The 20,879-nt window shown below is 39.2% G+C and overlaps 1 protein-coding gene across 1 annotated transcript in view; it reads left to right on the top strand.

Annotated features, from left to right (window-relative positions):
* Positions 1 to 20,879, top strand: part of LOC107298967 (metabotropic glutamate receptor 2-like) — a 46,194-nt gene that overhangs the window by 12,143 nt on the left and 13,172 nt on the right. The window contains exons 3-8 of the mRNA XM_015828326.1: positions 1,609 to 1,735; positions 2,083 to 2,142; positions 2,551 to 2,778; positions 8,303 to 8,574; positions 10,255 to 10,473; positions 11,305 to 11,430. Coding sequence (XP_015683812.1) covers positions 1,609 to 1,735; positions 2,083 to 2,142; positions 2,551 to 2,778; positions 8,303 to 8,574; positions 10,255 to 10,473; positions 11,305 to 11,430 — 1,032 coding nt within the window. The remainder of the gene's footprint in view (positions 1 to 1,608; positions 1,736 to 2,082; positions 2,143 to 2,550; positions 2,779 to 8,302; positions 8,575 to 10,254; positions 10,474 to 11,304; positions 11,431 to 20,879) is intronic.

Raw genomic sequence — 20,879 nt, 5'->3', positions numbered from 1 at the left:
GCCTAGTTAACAAGGTGGATGGCCTTCACAAAGAATTGAATATGGGGAGTAGACCACTTATAATTCCAATGAGCCAATAAGCTGCAGCAAAAGATGCTGACTTAGCCTTTCTGTTTTCATCACCTCACCTCCATCTCATCTCACTTCAGTTCTAGAATACAGACAGTCAGTTTTGGTCTAATCTGAGTTGCTTAGCATGTCAGCCATATGAATTGAGGATATAAATATAAAAAGAAACAAAGAACATCTTCTCTAAGGTTGACAGCCCTAATGTGTAAGAAAAAATTTTTTGCACCTTATCTGAGAGATAATTTTGGATTACTTTCAAAGGGAAATGGTTTTGCAATGTTCTATGTAGTGTGTCAGACCTGCCCCAGCTAGATCCCTAGGAAAGTAAGAATCTCAACTCCATTTGGTTGAAGTGATAGGTTCTTTTACTAAGGATTAGTAGTTGCAGCAAAAGTAAGGCTAGGTCTGAAGTTCCCATGCAAAAGGTTACATTGTTCCCTCTTTCTCCAGCCCTCCTCCCTTGAACTGTCCATCTGTGTTCAATGGCATGTCGTTTAGATGTTCTGGGAACAGCTTAAATGTTTAGCTCCATTCAGTGCAATTTTCCATTCTTTTCCCATGCTACGTGTCCTTGAAGACTGGAATAGGCTGGTTCTGGTTTCTGTCAATCGTCTCCCCCCCCCCCCCTTCCCTCTCATCTCTATTCTCTACATTCCAATTGCCCCCCTCCACCACCCCTAACAATAATAATAACAATAATAACAATAATAACAATAACAACAACAATAATAGTAATAATAATAACAACAACAACAACAACAACAACAACAATAATAATAATAATAATAATAATAATAATAATAATAATAATAATAATAATAACAATAATAATAATAATAAATTTGGAAGGGGTCTTGGAGGTCATCTAGTCCAACCCCCTGCTCAGGCAGGAAACCCTATACCATTTCAGACAAATGGCTGTCCAGTCTCTTCTTAAAATCCTCCAGTTTTGGAGCATTCACCGCTTCTAGAAGCAGGTTGTTCCTCTGGTTAATTGTTCTAACTGTCAGGAAGTTTCTCCTTAGTTCTAGGTTGCTTCTCTCCTTGATTAATTTCCATTTGTTGCTTCTTGTCCTGCCTTAAGGTGCTTTAAAAAATAGCTTGACTCTCTCTTCTTTGTGGCAGCCCCTGAGATATTGGAACACTGCTATCATGTCCCCCCTCGTCCTTCTCTTCATTAAACTAGACATACCCAATTCCAGCAGCCGTTCCTTATATGCTTTAGCCTCCAGTCCCCTAATCATCTTTTTTGCTCTTCTCTGTACTCTGTACAATTTATGACAGGATGCCAGCAAAGTGCAGAGCTGAATATGGCAGATCTGACATGTAATCAAAAAGAAATCTCAATTCCATCCTTCCAGACTTTATTAAGAAGAAAGGCCCTATATTGCAATGTAATATGTCAATAGTTTGCAACTTTTAGAGATTTATATTTATCTAAGTGAAGTCCAGAGACTATTTTGTTAATGTTTATGTCGACTACCATTTTCCTTCAAGATTTGTCCTGTTTTTATTGATGTTCCTTTGTTTTCTGCTTAGTCTTTCCCTCAGTCCCAATGTGTAGAAAATTGTCCTCCTGGATTTGTCAAACAGGTTCAGGAAGGAGAGCCAGTTTGCTGCTATGACTGTGTTCCTTGTCCGAAGGGGACCTTCTCCACTCAGGAAGGTGGGTGACTCTGGAGGAAAAGATATTGGATTCATGCAGAGTATTTTGATCAATGTGCATGTTAAAACAGACAATCTAAGCTTGACTATTTGATTGTACTTAATTTTCAACATGCCCTATCCATAATGGTAGGAATAACAAAAATATCCTGAAGAATGAGAAAGCAAAATAGAGAAGGATGCCATGGATTGGGCAAGGTTGCTTCTTTCAAAGGAAATCTCTTTTCTACTTGTCAGTTTTGAAGGGTCCTTCCATTTTGCCTTTCATAGGAACATCTGAATCCTTTAAAACTTGAGGAATGGTTTCATTTCAGATTATAAAAATATTATTACTTTCTGTTTTCTCAGATACTGAAAAATGCATCAAGTGCCCAGAAGATCAGTATCCAACTGAGGAAAGAGTCCAATGTATCCCCAAAAGAATAATCTTTCTGTCCTATAAAGAACATATGGGAAGTATCCTCATCACTTTTGCCCTACTCCTGTTCCTAACCACAGGCTTTGTTTTAATCCTATTCATTAAATACCGAGAGACTCCTATTGTCAAAGCCAACAACCGGGATCTCTCCTACATCTTCCTCGTCTCCCTCCTGCTTTGCTTCTTGTCTCCTTTTATCTTCATTGGTCAACCAATAAAAGCCACCTGCCTTCTCCGACAAACCATTTTCAGCATAATCTTCTCAGTTGGAATTTCTTCTCTCTTGGCTAAAACCATCATGGTGGTGCTGGCTTTCATGGCTACAAAACCAGGAAACCAGGTGAAAAGATGGTTGAGGAAGAGCTTGGTCAACTCCATCATACTTTCTTGTTCTGCAGTCCAAATTATCATCTGCTCCATCTGGCTGACAGTTTCTCCTCCATTCCCTGAAACTGACCTCTATTCCCAGGAAGAAGAAATTATCCTGCAATGCAACGAAGGGTTTGTTGTCATGTTCTACATCACTCTCAGCTATCTGGGCTTCCTGGCTGCCATATGCTTCACGGTGGCTTTCCTGGCAAGGAATCTGCCTGGGACCTTCAACGAAGCCAAGCTGATCACTTTCAGTATGTTGGTCTTTTGCAGTGTCTGGATTTCCTTTGTGCCCACCTACCTGAGCACCAAAGGGAAATACATGGTGGCTGTGCAGGTCTTCTCCATCTTGGCTTCCAGTGCTGGTCTATTGGTCTGCATCTTCATCCCCAAATGCTTCATTATCATTCTGAGGCCAGGCATGAATACAAAGGAGCAACTTACAACCAGAAGAAATGTATAAATGTGAGGAATTTCATCATTCAACATGCTCCAACAGGCCAAGCCTAGATATTAGTCCAAGCTGCTCTCCATACATGAGTGAGCCAACTATTAATGATTAAAGGGCAGCTAGAAGGTAGCATCCCTCATCCTTGAATAATAGAATCACAACACAGCCACAGATTTTTGATTAGTAAAGGCATCATGTATTTCCTTTTTCCTTACTCTATGTGAGGCTTGAAATACTCCACCCAGATATTTGAAACTTGACATTTGTGCAATGGGAATCTTGTGGATATGCCAGTGATAATTTGGGGAGTTCCAAAAATGCTATTATTTTAGTGTATCTACAGTTAAGGTCCTTTGAAGTGTTGGACTCAAGGTCTCAGTGTCATAGATGTTGAAGAAGAGAGGAGCTAAAATACGGCCTCATTAGATTTCTAGAAAAGAATTCCTATAGAATGGGATGTCATCCTGTCATTCAAAATCAACAGACAGAACCCATAGCCACAAAAATCTGGTAACCAGGCATTGAAGGTAGAAGCCAAGGGTTGTACAAGTAGGACAGCTTTCAAGTAGTGGACCAGAGAGATGGGACATCCTCTATTCCTCACTGTCAGGATGGACCTACCTGTCTCCTCAGCTTCCCACGCACGCACACGCACACACAGACACACACACTCACTGGGAGTTCTCCCTTCTAGACTAGGATATACCTATCAATGTACCCCCCCCTCCAGATAAGAAACAGAATTACTCAACAAACAACCCAGATAAACCAGGAACACAGGGATTCCCAACTGCATCTTCAAAGCACCTGGAGATCTTTTGAAGGGAAGGTGAGACACATCCTCAGAGATGGGAATGTCAAAAGAATGGCAAGAGAATCCACACAACCAGCTGAAGGACCACCAAGTTGCCCCAAATAATATTCTGGATTAATGTAGCAATAAATCAGGTCTCACCATCAACCATGCTGTGGACATTGTTACCATCTTAGATGCAGACCTCACGATCCACTATTTGTTTAATAAACAAATACACTTCAAAGTATAAAGGTTCTCAGTGTCTTACATGAATATTGAAGGACGAGTGTAAAGGGAAAAAAACCCCTCTATCCACCTCATAACTTATTCCATATTTACCCAAAGATACAGTTGTCTGACTGTCGTCTATGGAGGTTCTTGGTGATCCAGGTCTTGGTTGTCCCAAAAGTGCTTTTTCAAGAGGCAACTGGACTTTCTGCTTTTCTTTGAAGATGTTTCACCTCATCTAAGAAGTTTCTTCAGTTCTGAGAGAAACATCTTCAAAGAAAAACAAGAAAGTCCAGTTGCCTCTTGAAAAAGCAACTTTGAGGTTGTCTGACTGTCAATTTCCTATCCCTTAGTCTGAAATATCATCCAAAAATTGATATTTCTAGAACAGTGGGGAAATGAAATTCCTCTTTCCCATGAACAACTTTAAAATCTCTTCCAATTTGGGATTAGCATATGGAGATCTAATGAAAAAATACATCACAAACAGGGCCAATTCTTAACATTCGGCAGGGTTCAAGGTTACAGATTTCTTCCTTGGAATTAGAAGGCAGGGAACACTAGAGTTAAGTGTCATCAACATAGGGTGGAACCAAACTCTTTAGTTCTGGAATAGAATAGAATAGAATAGAATAGAATAGAATAGAATAGAATAGAATAGAATAACAGAGTTGGAAGGTACCTTGGAGGTCATCTAGTCCAACCCCCTGCTCAGGCAGGAAAACCTATACCATTTCAGACAAATGTTTGTCCAGTCTCTTCTTAAAAACTTCCAGTGTTGGAGCATTCACAATTTCTGGAGGCCAGTTGCTCCACTGATTAATTGTTCTAACTGTCAGGAAATTTCTTCTTAGTTCTAGGTTGCTTCTTTCCTTGATTAGTTTCCATCAATTGCTTCTTGTCCTGCCTTCAGGTGCTTTGGAGAATAACTTGACTCCCTCTTCTTTGTGGCAACCCCTGAGATATTGGAACACTACTATCATGTCCCCTCTAGTCCTTCTCTTCATTAAACTAGACATACCCAATTCCAGCAGCCGTTCTTTATATGTTTTAGCCTCCAGTCCCCTGAACATCTTTGTTGCTCTTCTCTGAACCTTCCCGAGGAGTCTCTGGAGACAAGAGACTACATTGAAGGACAACACCCAATTTCTTGGGTGTCAAACTATCTCCCTTCAGCATCACTTTCCAGACATGTCCTGAAAGGAAGGACCATCATACAGAGAGTGGTAAGGACAGCTGAGAAGATTATAGGAAGCCCACTTCCCATTATTCAAGACACTGATAATAAGTGCTGTCAGGTCCCCAAATCCTTATTGTCTCCCTTTCATATATATACTCTTGTCCTTTGCTTTGGGGCCTGCCATTCTACTGGGGGGGAGGGGGGAAATTACTTTTGCTTGGATTAACTTGCGCTTTCTGCTTTTCTTCTTCCACCTCTATCCACTTGAGAAAGGAATGTGTCTTCCTTATCAGGGAGACGGTTACAGAGAAACGGAACTGGAGAAGACCTTGAGATGTGCGCCAACTGTGCCGGTTATCCGCACATTGTACCACCTGTGGATTGGCTAGATTTCAAATGGACATTATGACTTTGGTGGGAGGAGGAATATTGCTGGTTTAACTATACCGTTTAAACAGGATTTTCCCTAGATCTCACCTTGACTTCCCTACTGTCCCTAACCCCTAATAAAAGCTTCCTTTTGAGACAATGCCTGTTTCAAGAGTTCTGCTTTCTTGGGTGGTTAGCTGAGGTGGGTTCTTGCATGCACTATGTGCTTAGAGCTCAAAGCCTTTTTAGAGACCCACACACACCCATTTCAAGCCCTGTTTCTGTTGCTCCCCTCTGGCAGGAAGTTTCAAAGTATTTGTAGCAGGACTACCAGATTCTGCAACAGCTTTGTTCCCTATGTGTGGTTTTGTGTGCTGCCTGCAGCCCACAGATGGGGCTTTGCTTGTTTGTGCGGCCTGGTTGCTGGCATGTCGCGGTCCAGTACCAGTCCATAGACCAGGGGTTGGGGACCACTGCCCTATGCCATCCCTCTGGTAAACTCGCAAGACTGGTTTTTCTCACCATGTATATGTATACATCCAAACTAGACTGTGTTGTGTCTCTGGGCCACATATGTGTGTGTATGTGGGTTATACATAATTTTATTTATTTATTTATTTATTTATTTAATGATTGGTTGGTTGATTGATTGATTGTTTTGTTTATGCTGTGTATATTGCAGTGGTTACCCTTTGAGAGTTGTATGTAATGAAATCGCATTTTAATGTATGCTGATTAGTGTACATTTAAAATAACAATAAAATTATTCTATTCTGTTCTGTTCTGTTCTGTTCCGTTCCGTTCCATTCCATTCCATTACCTATTTTCTATTCTATTCCATTCTATTCTATTCTGTTCTGTTCTGTTCTGTTCCGTTCCATTCCATTCCATTCCATTCCATTCCAATCCATTCTATTCTATTCTATTCTTTCATCTCAGACCAATGCCCTCTAGGGGTGTATCTGTGATTTTTCACTAACACACTTTTCTCCAACTTCTCCTCTGCACATGGCGACCCAGAAGTAATCCAGAATTCCCAGAGATGTTGCTCCTTACAGTAATTATTAAAATCCTGAGGTCTCTCCTGATATTCCTCCAGTGACTGCCTTTGATGTAAATATCAGACTGAAGCAACGTGGAAGGGACCTTGCATCAGGAAAGGATAAATGTCTCAGGTCACACTCTGTGTGGCGCAAATTTTGGGGCATGCAGGACAGTGCTCTTGAACATACCTTTCTCTCCTTTCCAGGTGAAGTTCTTTTATCTCTCTCTCAATCAAAAAAGTAACTCTCATTTCCATTTTTTTAGAGTGCTTTGAATTCTTTGAACTCTTGTTGTCATTTAGAAACAAAAAGGGGATTGATTCAGCTGCGTGAATTATGGACATTCTCCTTCTGCTTCTGCTCCTGCTGATGTCTCAGCCAGTCTCTGGGAAGCTTAGATTGAAGTGCCCACTGAATTTGCAGCAGCAGGATGGAAAAAAACAATGGAGCTATTACAGGCTAGGAGACCATCTCATTAGTATAGTCTCCTCTGCCACAGTAATGTCCCCTATAACAGTGTCTTTCAACACAGCTCCTTATAATCAATCTCCCTTGTAAGTCATTTAGTGTGATGGAGTTGCATTTCCTCCATTTTCAATCCTAACACTCTTCTTTCAGTTACTGCTATATTTTCTAATTTCTTGAACCATTTGGATTTCCATGGCTTCTTCTTATGTCTTATTTTAAGGGACCCAAATTCAAAGATGGGGCAACTCAGCCCACCCGAAGTCCAAATTATTTTCCCCTCTCTGTACAATTCTGAGTTAATCACAACTGCTTGTAAGCGTTAAATGCTTAGAGCTTGAAGCATTCTATTCTATTCTATTCTATTCTATTCTATTCTATTCTATTCTATTCTATTCTATTGTTAGAGACCCCACACATCCACTTCACAGTCTGTTTCTGTTTACTCCCCTCTGGAAGGAGGTTTTGAAGTATTTATAACAGAACTACTAGATTCTGTAACAGCTTTGTTATTTTTGCCATCCATCTGGTAAACTCAGAAGATTCATTTTAATAGCCATGTATATGTATACTTCTGAACTAGACTGTATTGTTTCTCTGGGTCATTTATGTGTGTGTGTGTGGATATATGTATAATTATTATTTTTGTCATGTTTATGCAGTGTATACTGGAGATGGTTACCCTTTGACACCCTAATACAATGAAATCTCATTTTATTGTATGCTGATTAGTGTCCATGTAAAGTCACAATAAAGTTATTCTTCTATTCTGTTCCATTCCGTTCCATTCTATTCTATTCTATTCTATTCTATTCTATTCTATTCTATTCTATTCTATTCTATTCTATTCTTAACTGGCTTATTGAAAAGTTTATAGTTTCCTCTGGCCAACCCATTTTCCTATTTTTATAACTACCCTATTTTTATAACTATTCAATGCCCAGTCCTAGTAGGAATAGAGAATCACCTATTTTTAGAATTGCTTTTCTGGGTCACATGAAAACTTCACTTTGATAGTGATTCTATTTTCATGATTGAATGATTTTGAAACTTGGTTATGGCACAAATTGAAAATGAGCACTATTAAAAGTAATGATATATTTGTGAATATTAAATCTCCATCCCACTTTTTCAACAATCATAAAAATTAAGCAGTGATGGGTGAGTATAAATTTGCTTCTTGTTTTGGACAAGAGATGATATTATCATGACCATTTTTTTTATAGCAGTTTATTTACTGATCCAGCAAGAATCCTACGCTTCATTTTTGCCATTCAACAAATCAACAAGAATTCTCAGCTTTTGTACAATCTCACACTTGGCTATAATATCCATGACAATTATATGAACACCCTTGGCACTTCAGATGCCTTGCTGGACATGCTCTCAACTGGAGAAGCTAATGTTCCCAACTACAGCTGTGGAAAGAAGGACAATCTTTTGACTTTTCTTGATGGAGCTCTTGATGACATCTCTATTCAGATGTCAACATTAATGGGCACCTACAAAGTCCCACAGGTTTGTGTGTGTGTTTATCTAGTAAAGTGAGCAGGGTGGTGGTGGGTGGGTAATAGAGTCAATTGTATCTTTTCTATGGAATTCATGAGCTGCTATTTACCATGCCCAATGTCATGGCTAGGGATTGGGATCCACAGTGGGGAGGACGCCTAAACATTTAATCAAGCAAGACTTGAGAAATTGTACACAACGTTAAATATGGAACATTTAAGCAAGTCTCTAAAAATGATCTGATTTATCAGAAAGTTTTGATTCTAGAAAAGTATTTACAGAAAGTTTAGTAATTTTTTTTAGAAAAAAGAGTATTTTTCCCAGCAAGGTTGAAGAATTTGAAAGTATATAGTTAACTTTGTTAATAAAAATGATAGTTTGCAAAGATTATTAGGTTCAAATAGAAATACATACTATTCCCAGGGCAAGGAAAATAAAACAGGAATGGTTAAATTGATCATCCTATTTAAAAAGGAGAATGTATTTGAGTATGTTTTTCATTTGGATACCACTTCTGGATTTTGTGCTTGTGGTGAAAAAAAAATGAAACATTGATTTTGTCGATTAAATTTGTCATTATAGAAATGGATAGTTATATATTAATGTGTAAAAACAAAAAGCTGAAGCTGTAGTGTTTTTATCTTGTACTGTGTTAAAAAGAATCAGAAGTCAATATCTTTATTTTCCATTTTTCCCTTGTACCCCACACCTTCTCTTCCCCTCTCCTTTTCCCTCCCTTAATTTCCTATTTCTATTTTTCTTTGCATGTTATATATTAAATAAAAATTAAAATTGCAAGGTAAAAAATAAAAATGAACTGATTTGCATTTGCAGTGCTCTAGAGATTGAAGACATACACATCTATTATCGGAATGTCAATTTTATAAGAAAAGGGAGACATCAATGTTTTAGACCCCAAATTAAATACAGGATTAAATTCAGTCTTGTTGATTCTTGTTGCCTTTTGTATTCCTTAACTTGATATGGCCTAATGGCTAATAGCAATAAATTAGTCTAATATGTTCATGAGAACCACACTGGACATTTTAAAAGCTTACATTTTAGACTTGCTCTGACTTAAATATAATACACCAATCTTTGCTGCTTTTTCAGATCAGTTATGGAATTGTTTCAGAGGATCTGTGTGATAAAAGTCAAATCCCTTTTTTCCATCAGATGGTCCCCCAAAATGGGATCCAGTACCCAGGAATTGTCCAACTACTACTCCATTTCAGATGGACTTTGATTGGTCTCTTTCCACCGGACACAGAGGAGGGAGAGAATTTCATGAGAACTTTCACTCCTATGCTTGTCAGAAATGGAATTTGTGTTGTTATCTCACAACAATTCTCAATGACTAGACCTACAGAACCTCTCAGAAATGCCATCTCTAAGTGGAGACAAGTCAATGTCTTTGTTCACTTCCTAGAATTTGTTTCCCTTTTCGATAGAATTCAGCATATCCATTTAACACTTGAAGGTTTGCCAGGACCCATTGAAGGGAAAGTCTGGATCACCACAATCGTGGAGAAATTGAAAATGTCAAGGCATACACTTTTCAAATATATCCATAGTATTTGGGCCTTTGCTTTTCAGGAAAAAAAATGGCCAAAGGATGAAGCCTTTCAACCCAGTCTTTTTTGGGATTCCAAATTTCAAGATCATTCTTTTCATTGTTCTTTTTTAAAGCACGTTCTTTCAGTCAAGGGCCGGAGACGATGCACCCAGAGAGCACCACTGGATATTCAGGAGAAGAGCAACAGTATTCAGATCCAAATTGACCACCGTTTTTACAGTGTTGTTAAGACTCTGGCCCATGTCTTGAATGCTGCATATTCCTCAACATCTAGGAGGGCAAAAAAGGAGGAGATAGAGAGATTGGAAGCTCCAAGGCTACAACCATGGCAGGTATGGGGTCCTGATAAGGATCCATCAAACTTAGCTCCTACTTAGAAAAAAAAAATCCAATGATGATGTAGAACTTCCTTGTTCTACAAAAGACCAACAGTTTTGGCCAAGATGCAGCCAGATTTAGCTCAGAGGATTATGTTCCAAAGAGCAGGCACTGTGACAATTATATGTTGATATTAGATACTATTGTAAGGGTTTATTATAACACTATTATAAATTCCTGTACTTATGGGTTTGTAATTAGCATTATAGAATTTTATATTCATAAATTTCAGGCGAACCTGGGAGCCTTTAGCCCAACTCTTCCTCATTGCAGGAATCCAATTCAAATTTTAAGACTAATGGCTGCTCAGTCTTTGCATTTAGCCATGGTGGCACAGTGGTAGAATGCAGTATTGAAGGCTAACTCACTGTTCACTGCCAGGAGTTCGATCCTGACCAGTTCAGATTTGACTCAGACTTCCATCCTTCCAAAGTTGGTAAAATGGAGACCCAGATTGTTGGGGACAATGTGCTGTCTCTGTAAAACACTTAGAGAGGGCTGTAAAAGCAATGTGAAGTGGTATATAAGTCTAACTGCTATTGCTATTTAGGCAAATAATGAAGGGGAGACTGAACTTCTCTTGCTCACTGGCTCACCTTTAAAATTGCTTCCCCTTTTAGTATGTTTCAAGTGTCTTTCAAAATTCCTGGATGTTTCCATTCTAGTTCCATCCCTTTCTGGAGAAGAATGAGTTTTGCAATTTTTCCTGGGAGAAGCTGTACTTGGACCAAAGTGGAAATGTAGCAGCAGATCTGAATATCATAAGTTGGTTGCTTTTCCTCAAGGAGAATGCCATCAAAGAGCAACTGGGGAGTTTTGAAAGACAGAGGCTTATTATCAGCCAAGATGCTCTTTCACGGCTAAAGTTGCTCAACAAGGTGGTTGAAAATAGTGGCAAGTTTTCTATGTCTGTATGGTTGGTGTTAGTGACCACTGAAAGAGCAGGCTCAGATATTTTAAAAAAAACGTATCTGACCAGAGTTATTCACACCTCTGTTTCACCCCATTGGGATAGAGTAATAGGCCTCCTGTTGCTAGGAAGGTGATCCAAGTTGTTCAGTTAAAACGGAATCACAATGACTTGTCTGATGTGAGACAATATCTTAATTTAGAAAAATGAAGGGCTGAAAATGACTTTGACTCCCCTCCCCCCCCCCAAAAAATCCTTTTTTGATGCTTGAAATAATGACGGTCAATTTATAATGAAAGGCAATAAAGAAATGTGGATCTGTCTTTCCATGTCACCTAATTGTAGTAAGTCTGGGAAATAATGGAGGACAGGGCGTCCTGGAGTGCGGTGGTCCTTGGGGTGTCAAAGAGTTGGACACAACTAATAATAATAATAATAGTAGTAGTAGTAGTAGTAGTAGTAATAATAATAATAATAATAATAATAATAATAATAATAATAATAATAATAATAATAATAATAATAATAATAATAATAATAATAATGTTGGAAGGGACCTTGGAGGTCATCGAGTCCAACTCCTTGCTCAGGCAGGAACCCTACACCATTTCAGACAAATGGTTGTCCAGTCTCTTCTTAAAAACTTCCAGTGTTGGAGCATTCACCGCTTCTGGAGGCAGGTTGTTCCATTGGTTAACAAAACTGTAATTCTTCGACGGAAAGGATCTTGTCTTGAATCTAACAAAATGAAATTCAATGGTGAAAAAAGCAAGGTTGTACATTTAGGCAAGAAAAACCAATTGCACAAGTACAACATAGGTGGCACCTTGCTCAATAGTAGTAACTGTGAGAGGGACCTCGGAGTCCTGGTGGACAATCACCTAAATATGAGCCAGCAGTGTGCTGCAGCTGCCAAGAAGGCCAACACAGTGCTAGGCTGCATTAACAGAGGGATAGAATCAAGATCACGTGAAGTGTTAATACCACTTTACAATGCCTTGGTAAGGCCACACTTGGAATACTGCATCCAGCTTTGGTCACCGCTATGTAAAAAAGATGTTGAGACTTTAGAAAGAGTGCAGAGAAGAGCAACAAAGATGATTAGGGGACTGGAGGCTAAAGCATATAAGGAACGGCTGCTGGAATTGGGTATGTCTAGTTTAATGAAGAGAAGGACAAGGGGGGACATGATAGCAGTGTTCCAATATCTCAGGGGTTGCCATAAAGAAGAGGGAGTCAAGCTATTCTCCAAAGCACCTGAAGGCAGGACAAGAAGCAACGGGTGGAAACTAATCAAGGAGAGAAGCAATCTAGAACTAAGGAGAAACTTCCTGAGTGAGAACAATTAACCAGTGAAACAACCTGCCTCCAGAAGCGGTGAATGCTCCAACACTGGAAGTTTTTAAGAAGAGACTGGACAGCCATTTGTCCGAAATGGTATAGGGTTTCCTGCCTGAGCAGGGGGTTGGACTAGATGACCTTCAAGGTCCCTTCCAACTTTACTATTATTATTATTATTACTTAACTGGGCCTTAGAAATATCCCTTTCCCACCCAATGTTCATATTCATGTCCCATGTGCTGCATCAAAAGTTACCTAACTTACCCATTTTAAGGGACATGTTCTCATGATTTCATCTCCACTCATCCTCACTATAATTCTAGAAACTAGGCAGTAATGTTTAGTTTTATTTCACCAGCATGGCCGCTGTATGAACTGAAAATATAAATGTACAGATATAACTAGATTACACCCCTAGTATGTGAGGTATTTTTTCTTTATATCTTAACTGGAACAAAGTTTTGGACTATTTTTAATGGGGAGTGGCTTTGCGATATTTTATTTAGTCCAGAAAAAATCTTTCCTGATCTTCCTGCTCAGAATATTCTTTCTTAATCAGTCTCAGTTTATTTTAATAAATCTAATACGTAAAAATTTAGCAGATATTTTGGAATGAATTCTGTTTTTCTGCTTAGTCTCTGCCTCAGTCCAAATGTGTGGACAATTGTCATCCTGGATTTGTGAAACGGGCTCGGGAAGAAGAACCAGTTTGCTGCTATGATTGTATTCCTTGTCCGGAGGGGACCATCTCCATTCAGGAAGGTGAGTGACACCAGAGAAGAGGGCACTGGATTCAACCAGAGCATTTTATCAAAGTGCATGTAAAGAGACACATGTGAACTTGATTGTTTTATTCCTCATTGTTATTTTCTTTTCTTTTTTAAATACGTTTTATTGATTTTTAACATAATCACCCTAATATTTGACAAACAGCATGTTGTCTGGGTTTATATTTAAAAAACAATCAATAACAATTAATTTCTATAATTCTATAGTCCATATAATGGTTTTGCTTGATTTTCTCTTCTTCCAATAATATTCTCTTTTGCCAACCTTAAATTAATACAGTTCTTATTATTTGAATAAATGACAATTAAATATAGACATTTTTCTCATGTTTCTGCAAATAAGAACCACATCAATATAAAGCTTCTTTTCTAATTGATCATCTTGATTGCCTCATCATAGATCCTGTTTACAAAATTCTTATTTAAATTTGTTTTCCCCACAATATTCAAAACATTCTTACTGGTTAAGATTTTCTCAAAATTAGTTACACTTAAGTATATAAGTCTTTTTTCTCATACAAGCCATCCCAACAGTTTTACATTTCTCATATATTAAAAAAAGAAAAGGAAAAAAAAACAGAGAAAACATTTCTTTTATATAAACCATCCCAACATTTTTATTATTCTTCATTGTTATTTTCAACGTGTCCCATTTTTCCATAATGGTAGGACTAAGAAAAAGATCTTGAAGAAAAAGGCAGGAAGAGATAGAAGAACATGCTGGATTGAGCAAGATGAATTCTGCTAAGAAAGTATCTTTTATACTTGTCAACTTGGAAGTTTCCTTCCATGTTTATTATCTAAATTCTTGAGGATTGGTTTCAGGCCAATGGGTTTTGCTCATCCAAACCAATTTTATCTTACAGGCCAAAAGCTATATCAATCAATCAGTCAGTCAGTCAGTCAGTCAGTCAGTCAACCAATCAATATTTATTAAGATGATCAAGGTGGTGGCTGAAGAGATCCTCTTTTAACTTAATAAAGATAAGGGTTCCTCAAAGTGATTAATAAATGAAAGGCACCTCTTACAGTCAATTTGAAAAATAAATTCCAAAATGGCTGCCTTTTGAACAACGAAGTGATTTGCAGATCACTCCAGATCACTCCAAAGCACAGCTCCTGAAGCTACTTGCAGACTGCTGCTGTATGGAGGATTTTGTGTGGGGTGTTTCTAGGACTCTGCCTAACTCAGAAGAGTCATATAAACTAAAAGAACGCCGGTTCCTTCTGTTAGTAAGTTGAAAAAAATGACAGTCTGGAGAAAACCCTTTCAAGGGACTCCCAAGGGAATCTTCTCTGAGTATATTGTCAGTTGGCCATCTTCACCGAAAGTCACCATAATGCCCATCAAGAGGATATCAGTATGAGAGAAGGGATGTAGAACAAAGTTTTCATTATTGGAGATATTGCGCTAATTATCCATGTTTTGGATTAAGAGGTAAAACACAACAATTGTTAATAGACCAATTCAACAGTATAAGGTTTAACACAGCCATTATAATGGATTTCTTGGTAGGATTGCTACTGGATCTTCCCCCTTCTCCTATCTTTCAATGTTCTTGCCTATTATATAGTGAAATGCAAAACAATCACCACATGAACAAAAAAGGAATACAGTTGTGTTTGTGAAAGGAAAGAAAAGTATTTCATACTCTTTTAGGATTAAAAAGAACCAGAGATAACATAAAGGAGAGGAAATGGAAAATTAACTTTAAAAAAACCAATCTACATAATATCCATTAATATCTATCTGGAACCCAGTCAGCCTTTAAAATTGTCATCACACCTAGAGAATATGGAAATATATTGCTTTATCTTCTCATTTTTAGAAGCTAAAGACATTGAGAGACAGATAACAGACTCAGTATCTCTTCTTGAATTATTTCACAAATTAATTTTTTGATACTGTAAATCATGATATCCTTCTGGCCTGATTTCAGATGGCAAAGGGTCATCTTTCAGGTCTTGAGGAGCTCTCCTTTCTTCCTTATCATTTACATGAAACTGCTATGTGAATTCATTTGCCACAATGGGGATGGTATAATCAGTATGCTAACCATGGCTGGGCAGTTGTTGCTGGTGTCATGCTGGCTGAACACCTATAGACTGTGTGGACTGGATGGGGAGGAACCAACTTTGACTCAACCCTAGGAAGATAGAGTGGCATCCTGTTTTGGGGCCCCTCAAGGTTCTAGTGATAAGCCATCTCTGAATATGGAGGGAGATGATGAACAAGTTGTGGGTCTTCCTAGACTCTTGCTACAGTTTGTTGTGCAAGAGGAAGCCATGGCTAGAGAAGGTTTCTTGTGCACTAACACTGCCCTTTCCTGCAATGCGGGGTCTTGCTCATGCCTTAGTCAATTCCTGTTTGAATTACTACAATATGTTCTACATGGGGCTGATCTTGAATACCACCTGGAATATACAAATGGTCCAGAATGCAATGGTATGTACAATGTTGGGTGCCCCTATATTCTTCCATACTACACCACTATTACATAAGCTGCACAGGCTCTCAGTTGTCTTCCAAATGCAATTAAATGCACCTTTAAAGCCCTACTTTGCATAGGGCCAGGGTATCTGTGGGACTTCCTCTACCTGAGAATATCTGCTTGTCCCACTATAGCAGATATAGTAGACACACTCTAGGTCTCTTCCCTAAAACATTGCTACCACGTGGATCCTCAAAAGCCTGCCTTTTTTGTTGCAGCTCCTGCCCTATTGAACACTGTCCCCATTGAAACCCAACAGGCCTCCACTCTCCTAAAGCTCTGGAGACCTGGTTGTTCTTCCAGGCATTGGGAAGCAGTGAGGTCAGGGCAAGATTGCAACAAGGTAGATTGCCTCAGTGAAGAGTGTTTACGGTGCCAATAATAATAATAATAATAATAATAATAATAATAATAATAATAATAATAATAATAATAATAATAATAATAATAATAATAATAATAATAAAGTTGGAAGGGACCTTGGAGGTCATCTAGTCCAACCCCCTGCTCAGGCAGGAAACCCTATACCATTTCGGACAAATGGCTGTCCAGTCTCTTCTTAAAAACTTCCAGTGTTGGCGCATTCACCGCTTCTGGAGGCAGGTTGTTCCACTGGTGAATTGTTCTAACTGTCAGGAAGTTTCTCCTTAGTTCTAGGTTGCTTCTTTCTTTGGTTAGTTTCCACCCGTTGCTTCTTGTCCTGCCTTCAGGTGCTTTGGAAAATAGCTTGACTCCCTCTTCTTTGTGGCAGCCCCTGAGATATTGGAACACTGCTATCATGTCCCCCTTTGTCCTTCTCTTCGTTAAACTAAACATACCCAATTCCAGCAACCGTTCCTTATATGTTTTAGCCTCCAGTCCCCTAATCCTCTTCGTTGCTCTTCTCTGTACTCTTTCTAGAGTCTCAACATCTTTTTTACATCGTGGTGACCAAAACTGGATGCAGTATTATTTCCCTTTTGGGTTTTATTTTGGTTGTTGTTGACATTTTTATAGTTGTATATCTTGGGAGTTTATTAAAGGGGACTGTAACATTTGGTTTAAGATGGGCAGTAAGAAAGAATTTATATCTTTCTATGTCTATATCTATATTTCAGTTTACCAATTACTATGGCTTTTTTGTCTCTCAGTATCAGCTGTCATCCAGAGAAAATCGGTCTTGGAATTTGAAAGGAGAGACTATCAAAATAATATTATTTATTGTTTTCTCAGATACTGAAAAATGTACCAAGTGCCCAGATGATCAATATCCAATCGAGAACCGAGTCCAGTGTATCCCCAAAAGAATAACCTTCCTGTCCTATGAAGAATATCTGGGTATCATCCTGGTCTCCTTTGCTATACTCTTGTTTCTGACAACAGGCTTTGTTTTAGTCATATTCCTTAAATACCTAGGAACTCCCATTGTTAAAGCAAACAACCGGGACCTCTCCTTCATCCTCCTGGTTTCTCTCTTGTTTTGCTTCTTGTCCTCCTTTTTCTTCATTGGCCGACCAAGGAAAGCCACCTGCCTTCTCCGACAAACAATGTTCAGCATCGTCTTCTCAGTTGCTGTGTCTTCTGTGTTAGCCAAAACAATCACAGTGGTGCTGGCCTTCCTGGCCACGAAACCAGGGAACAGAGTGAGGAGATGGTTGGGGAAGGGCTTGGCCAACTCCATCATCCTTTCTGGTTCTGCTGGAAAAATTATAATTTGTGTATTCTGGCTTGGAGTTTCTCCTCCATTTCCTGATTCTGACCTGCACTCCCAGCCAGGAATGATCATCCTTCAATGCAATGAAGGCTCAGTCACCATGTTTTATGTTGTTCTCAGCTACATGGGTTTCCTTGCTACCATTTGCTTCACAGTGGCTTTCCTGGCTAGGAACCTTCCTGGGGCCTTCAATGAAGCCAAGCTGATCACCTTCAGCATGCTGGTCTTCTGCAGTGTCTGGGTCTCCTTCTTGCCCACCTACTTGAGCACCAAAGGGAAATACATGGTGGCTGTGCAGGTCTTCTCCATCTTGGCCTCGAGTGCTGGACTGCTATGCTGCATCTTCTTCCCCAAGTGCTACATTATCATCCTCAGGCCAGATCTAAACACTAAGGAACATTTAGTAATAAAAGTCGGTATCTAATCATGAAATAGTTTCTTAGGCTCATAACATTTAATTCCTTATTGCAGTTATTATTGAGTTTGTATGCTTATTTTGACAATTAAGGTTAGTTAAAATCAAAGGAAATTAACATATAAAGAATGTAAGACTAAAGATAATCATCAAAGTGTAAAATAAATTAATTAATAATTTAAATTGTCATCTCACTAGGGAAGGAAAAGATAAGAAATGAGATAGTATATTAACATAATATAGCTGCAAAAGAGATAAGACTTCCCAGATGGGCAGGGGGGTGAAGAAAGGAGTCTGTTGCCTAACAGGGGATGAATACAAAATCTAAGTCTGTTTGAACATGGTTTCTTTCTTTCAATGACTTTTTCCCAAAAGTAGATGAGGGCTGTAGAGCTGACTATCATACACATGCAAATGACCCCTGGTTGCAACACCCTATTTGACAAAAGCCAATTTTATTAAAGGTGCCAAACGAAGAAAAAGTATCATACAAAGAACACAGTTAAAAAGATAAAATACAAAAAAACCCTAACACAATTCTAGCCACAGACAAACAATTTTGTTTCCACCTTTGCCATCTTCACCCCCTTATCTAGGACTCCAACCAATACTCTCAAATGATTCTCCCAAATTCTTTCCACTTTCTTTTCCATTATTGGCTTTCTGGTAAAGTGAACATCTTTCAGCCCATGTTCTTTAAAAGGCCAGCTGTTCCCCACTGCCCCACCATGTCTCTTTCATATTTCCCAGGTATATTTTTGTCCTAATTAAGCACTAGCATCACATTTTTGCCTCTAAATCACTGCCTTAGAACTTGTTAGAGAATTTTAATTTCTCTATTGGTGAAAATAAATCAGAAGCTCTCACAGTTGACTGCATTTAGCTGATTCAAATAAACTCTTTATATTCATATAAAATTATTTACAATACCATACATTCTTCTTTACAGCAACATAGCACAAATGAAGACTTCTTACAGCAGAGACAGACCTGAGACCTAAAACTGAAACCCAGCTTCTAACTCAAACCTTTTGCACAGACTCAGTAGCACTTTCTTCACATTGGCTGACTGAGTTACCACATGACTCTTCCTGCTCATGAATATTCCAACAGAACTGGAGTCTGCTTTCAATAGATGAGTGGTATAATGTATGGGCCATAACAGTTTTAAATCACTTGCTTAATGTCTGACCTACATTGCTGTATTGTTTAACAGTTGCTGTTACTAAAAGCCAGACTGGCTGTCTCCAAGTTGATAATGAGGTTTGGGGTGGGGAAACTGTTACTTTAAACCTATTAGTTGCCACCTAGAGGCTAACTGTATAAATAGCTGTACAGCAGCCTTTAGGGCTGCTTCTGTTCTGAGTTAATAAACTTGTTTCTGTTTCAACATTCTGCCTCATTCAATGCCTAAAGAACCGAAGATATAACAGTGGCAACAAAGGTGGGATGTGCTGCTTCATTGAGAGAGTTTAAAGTCACTAGGGGGTGAGATCAGCACAGAGCCTGACAGGAACTATGTTTCCCCCCCCCCCCCCGGTCTGCCAGCAAGCCACGCTGGAGACGACCACACCCTAAGGATCCATCCTAGGGCCTACACAGAAGCCAGCAGTGCAAGGCATTGAACGAAGAAACAAACCACCATGGCAAAGATCGGGAAGCTTGAAAATTCAACGTAACTCACCCGGAGAGAGGGGCGTCCTACATCTCCCACGTTGAAAATTACCTCCGCACCAACAGGTCGCAGAAGATGGATTGAAGGCCACGACACTCCTCTGCGTGTGCGGCCCTGCCACCTTTGACATTGCAGAGAATCTGGTCGCCCTGGTGCCGCTCGAGTCAGTCACCTAAGCAGACTTGAAAAAAAAGCTCCGAGACCACTTTGAGACCACGTTATCCATTATAGTATGGAGGCATGCTTTTGAGCAGTGGGAGCAACAACCCTGCGAGTCTGCAACAGAATTCATTGCCGCTCTTTGTCAAGCGTCCCGACTCTGCAATTTCGCAGATTTGGAGGAGAGACTACGAGACTGCTTAGTCTGCAGACTCCGGAATCGAGAGCTCCAACAAAAACTGTACACTAAGGAGACTCTCGCTACAATAGGCCTTGAAGAAGGTCATGCTGGATGAAGCCGCCAGAGAGGCCGTTAAAGCGCTGCGGCCCTCCAAAAGCGCGCCAAGCACTGAAGCCATCCCCTAGTTCCCTTCTTTATTTTTTGGGAGATAAAGTTGTCTGCTAGGTTTGTCAGGAATCTGTTTGATCTTCCTCTTGGTGCAGAGTTTGTCTCCCAGTTGATGTCAGGGTAATTAAAGTCCCCCGTTACTGTTGTGATGTGCTTCCTATATATCTTAGTTAACTGACTAGCAAATGCTCATCTATTTCCTCTGTTTAGTTGGGTGGCCTATAGTATACACCTATGGCAATGGCAATGTGTATATATGGATTCCAAAGAAATAAGATTACCAACCTAATCCAAAAAAAAAAACCCACTAAAATCCAAGACAGAGAACAAGAATACGGAAAAGCCCTCCTCCCATACATAAAAGGCACCACAGACAGAATCAGCAAGATCCTCCACAAACACAACATCAAGACAGCATTCTGCACAAACCGAAAAATATCCACCATCCTAAGAAACCCCAAAGACAAAATTGAGTTAGAAAATCAAGGAGTATATGAAATCCCATGCACCGACTGCCCCACCACATACATCGGACAAA

The sequence above is a fragment of the Protobothrops mucrosquamatus genome, unplaced genomic scaffold (assembly GCF_001527695.2).
Source record: "Protobothrops mucrosquamatus isolate PMUCROS unplaced genomic scaffold, P.Mucros_1.0 scaffold4402, whole genome shotgun sequence".
Classification (NCBI taxonomy): Eukaryota; Metazoa; Chordata; class Lepidosauria; order Squamata; family Viperidae; genus Protobothrops; species Protobothrops mucrosquamatus.
The sequence above is the reverse complement of the archived record's forward strand: the minus strand, read 5'-3'. Positions and strand labels throughout refer to the sequence as shown.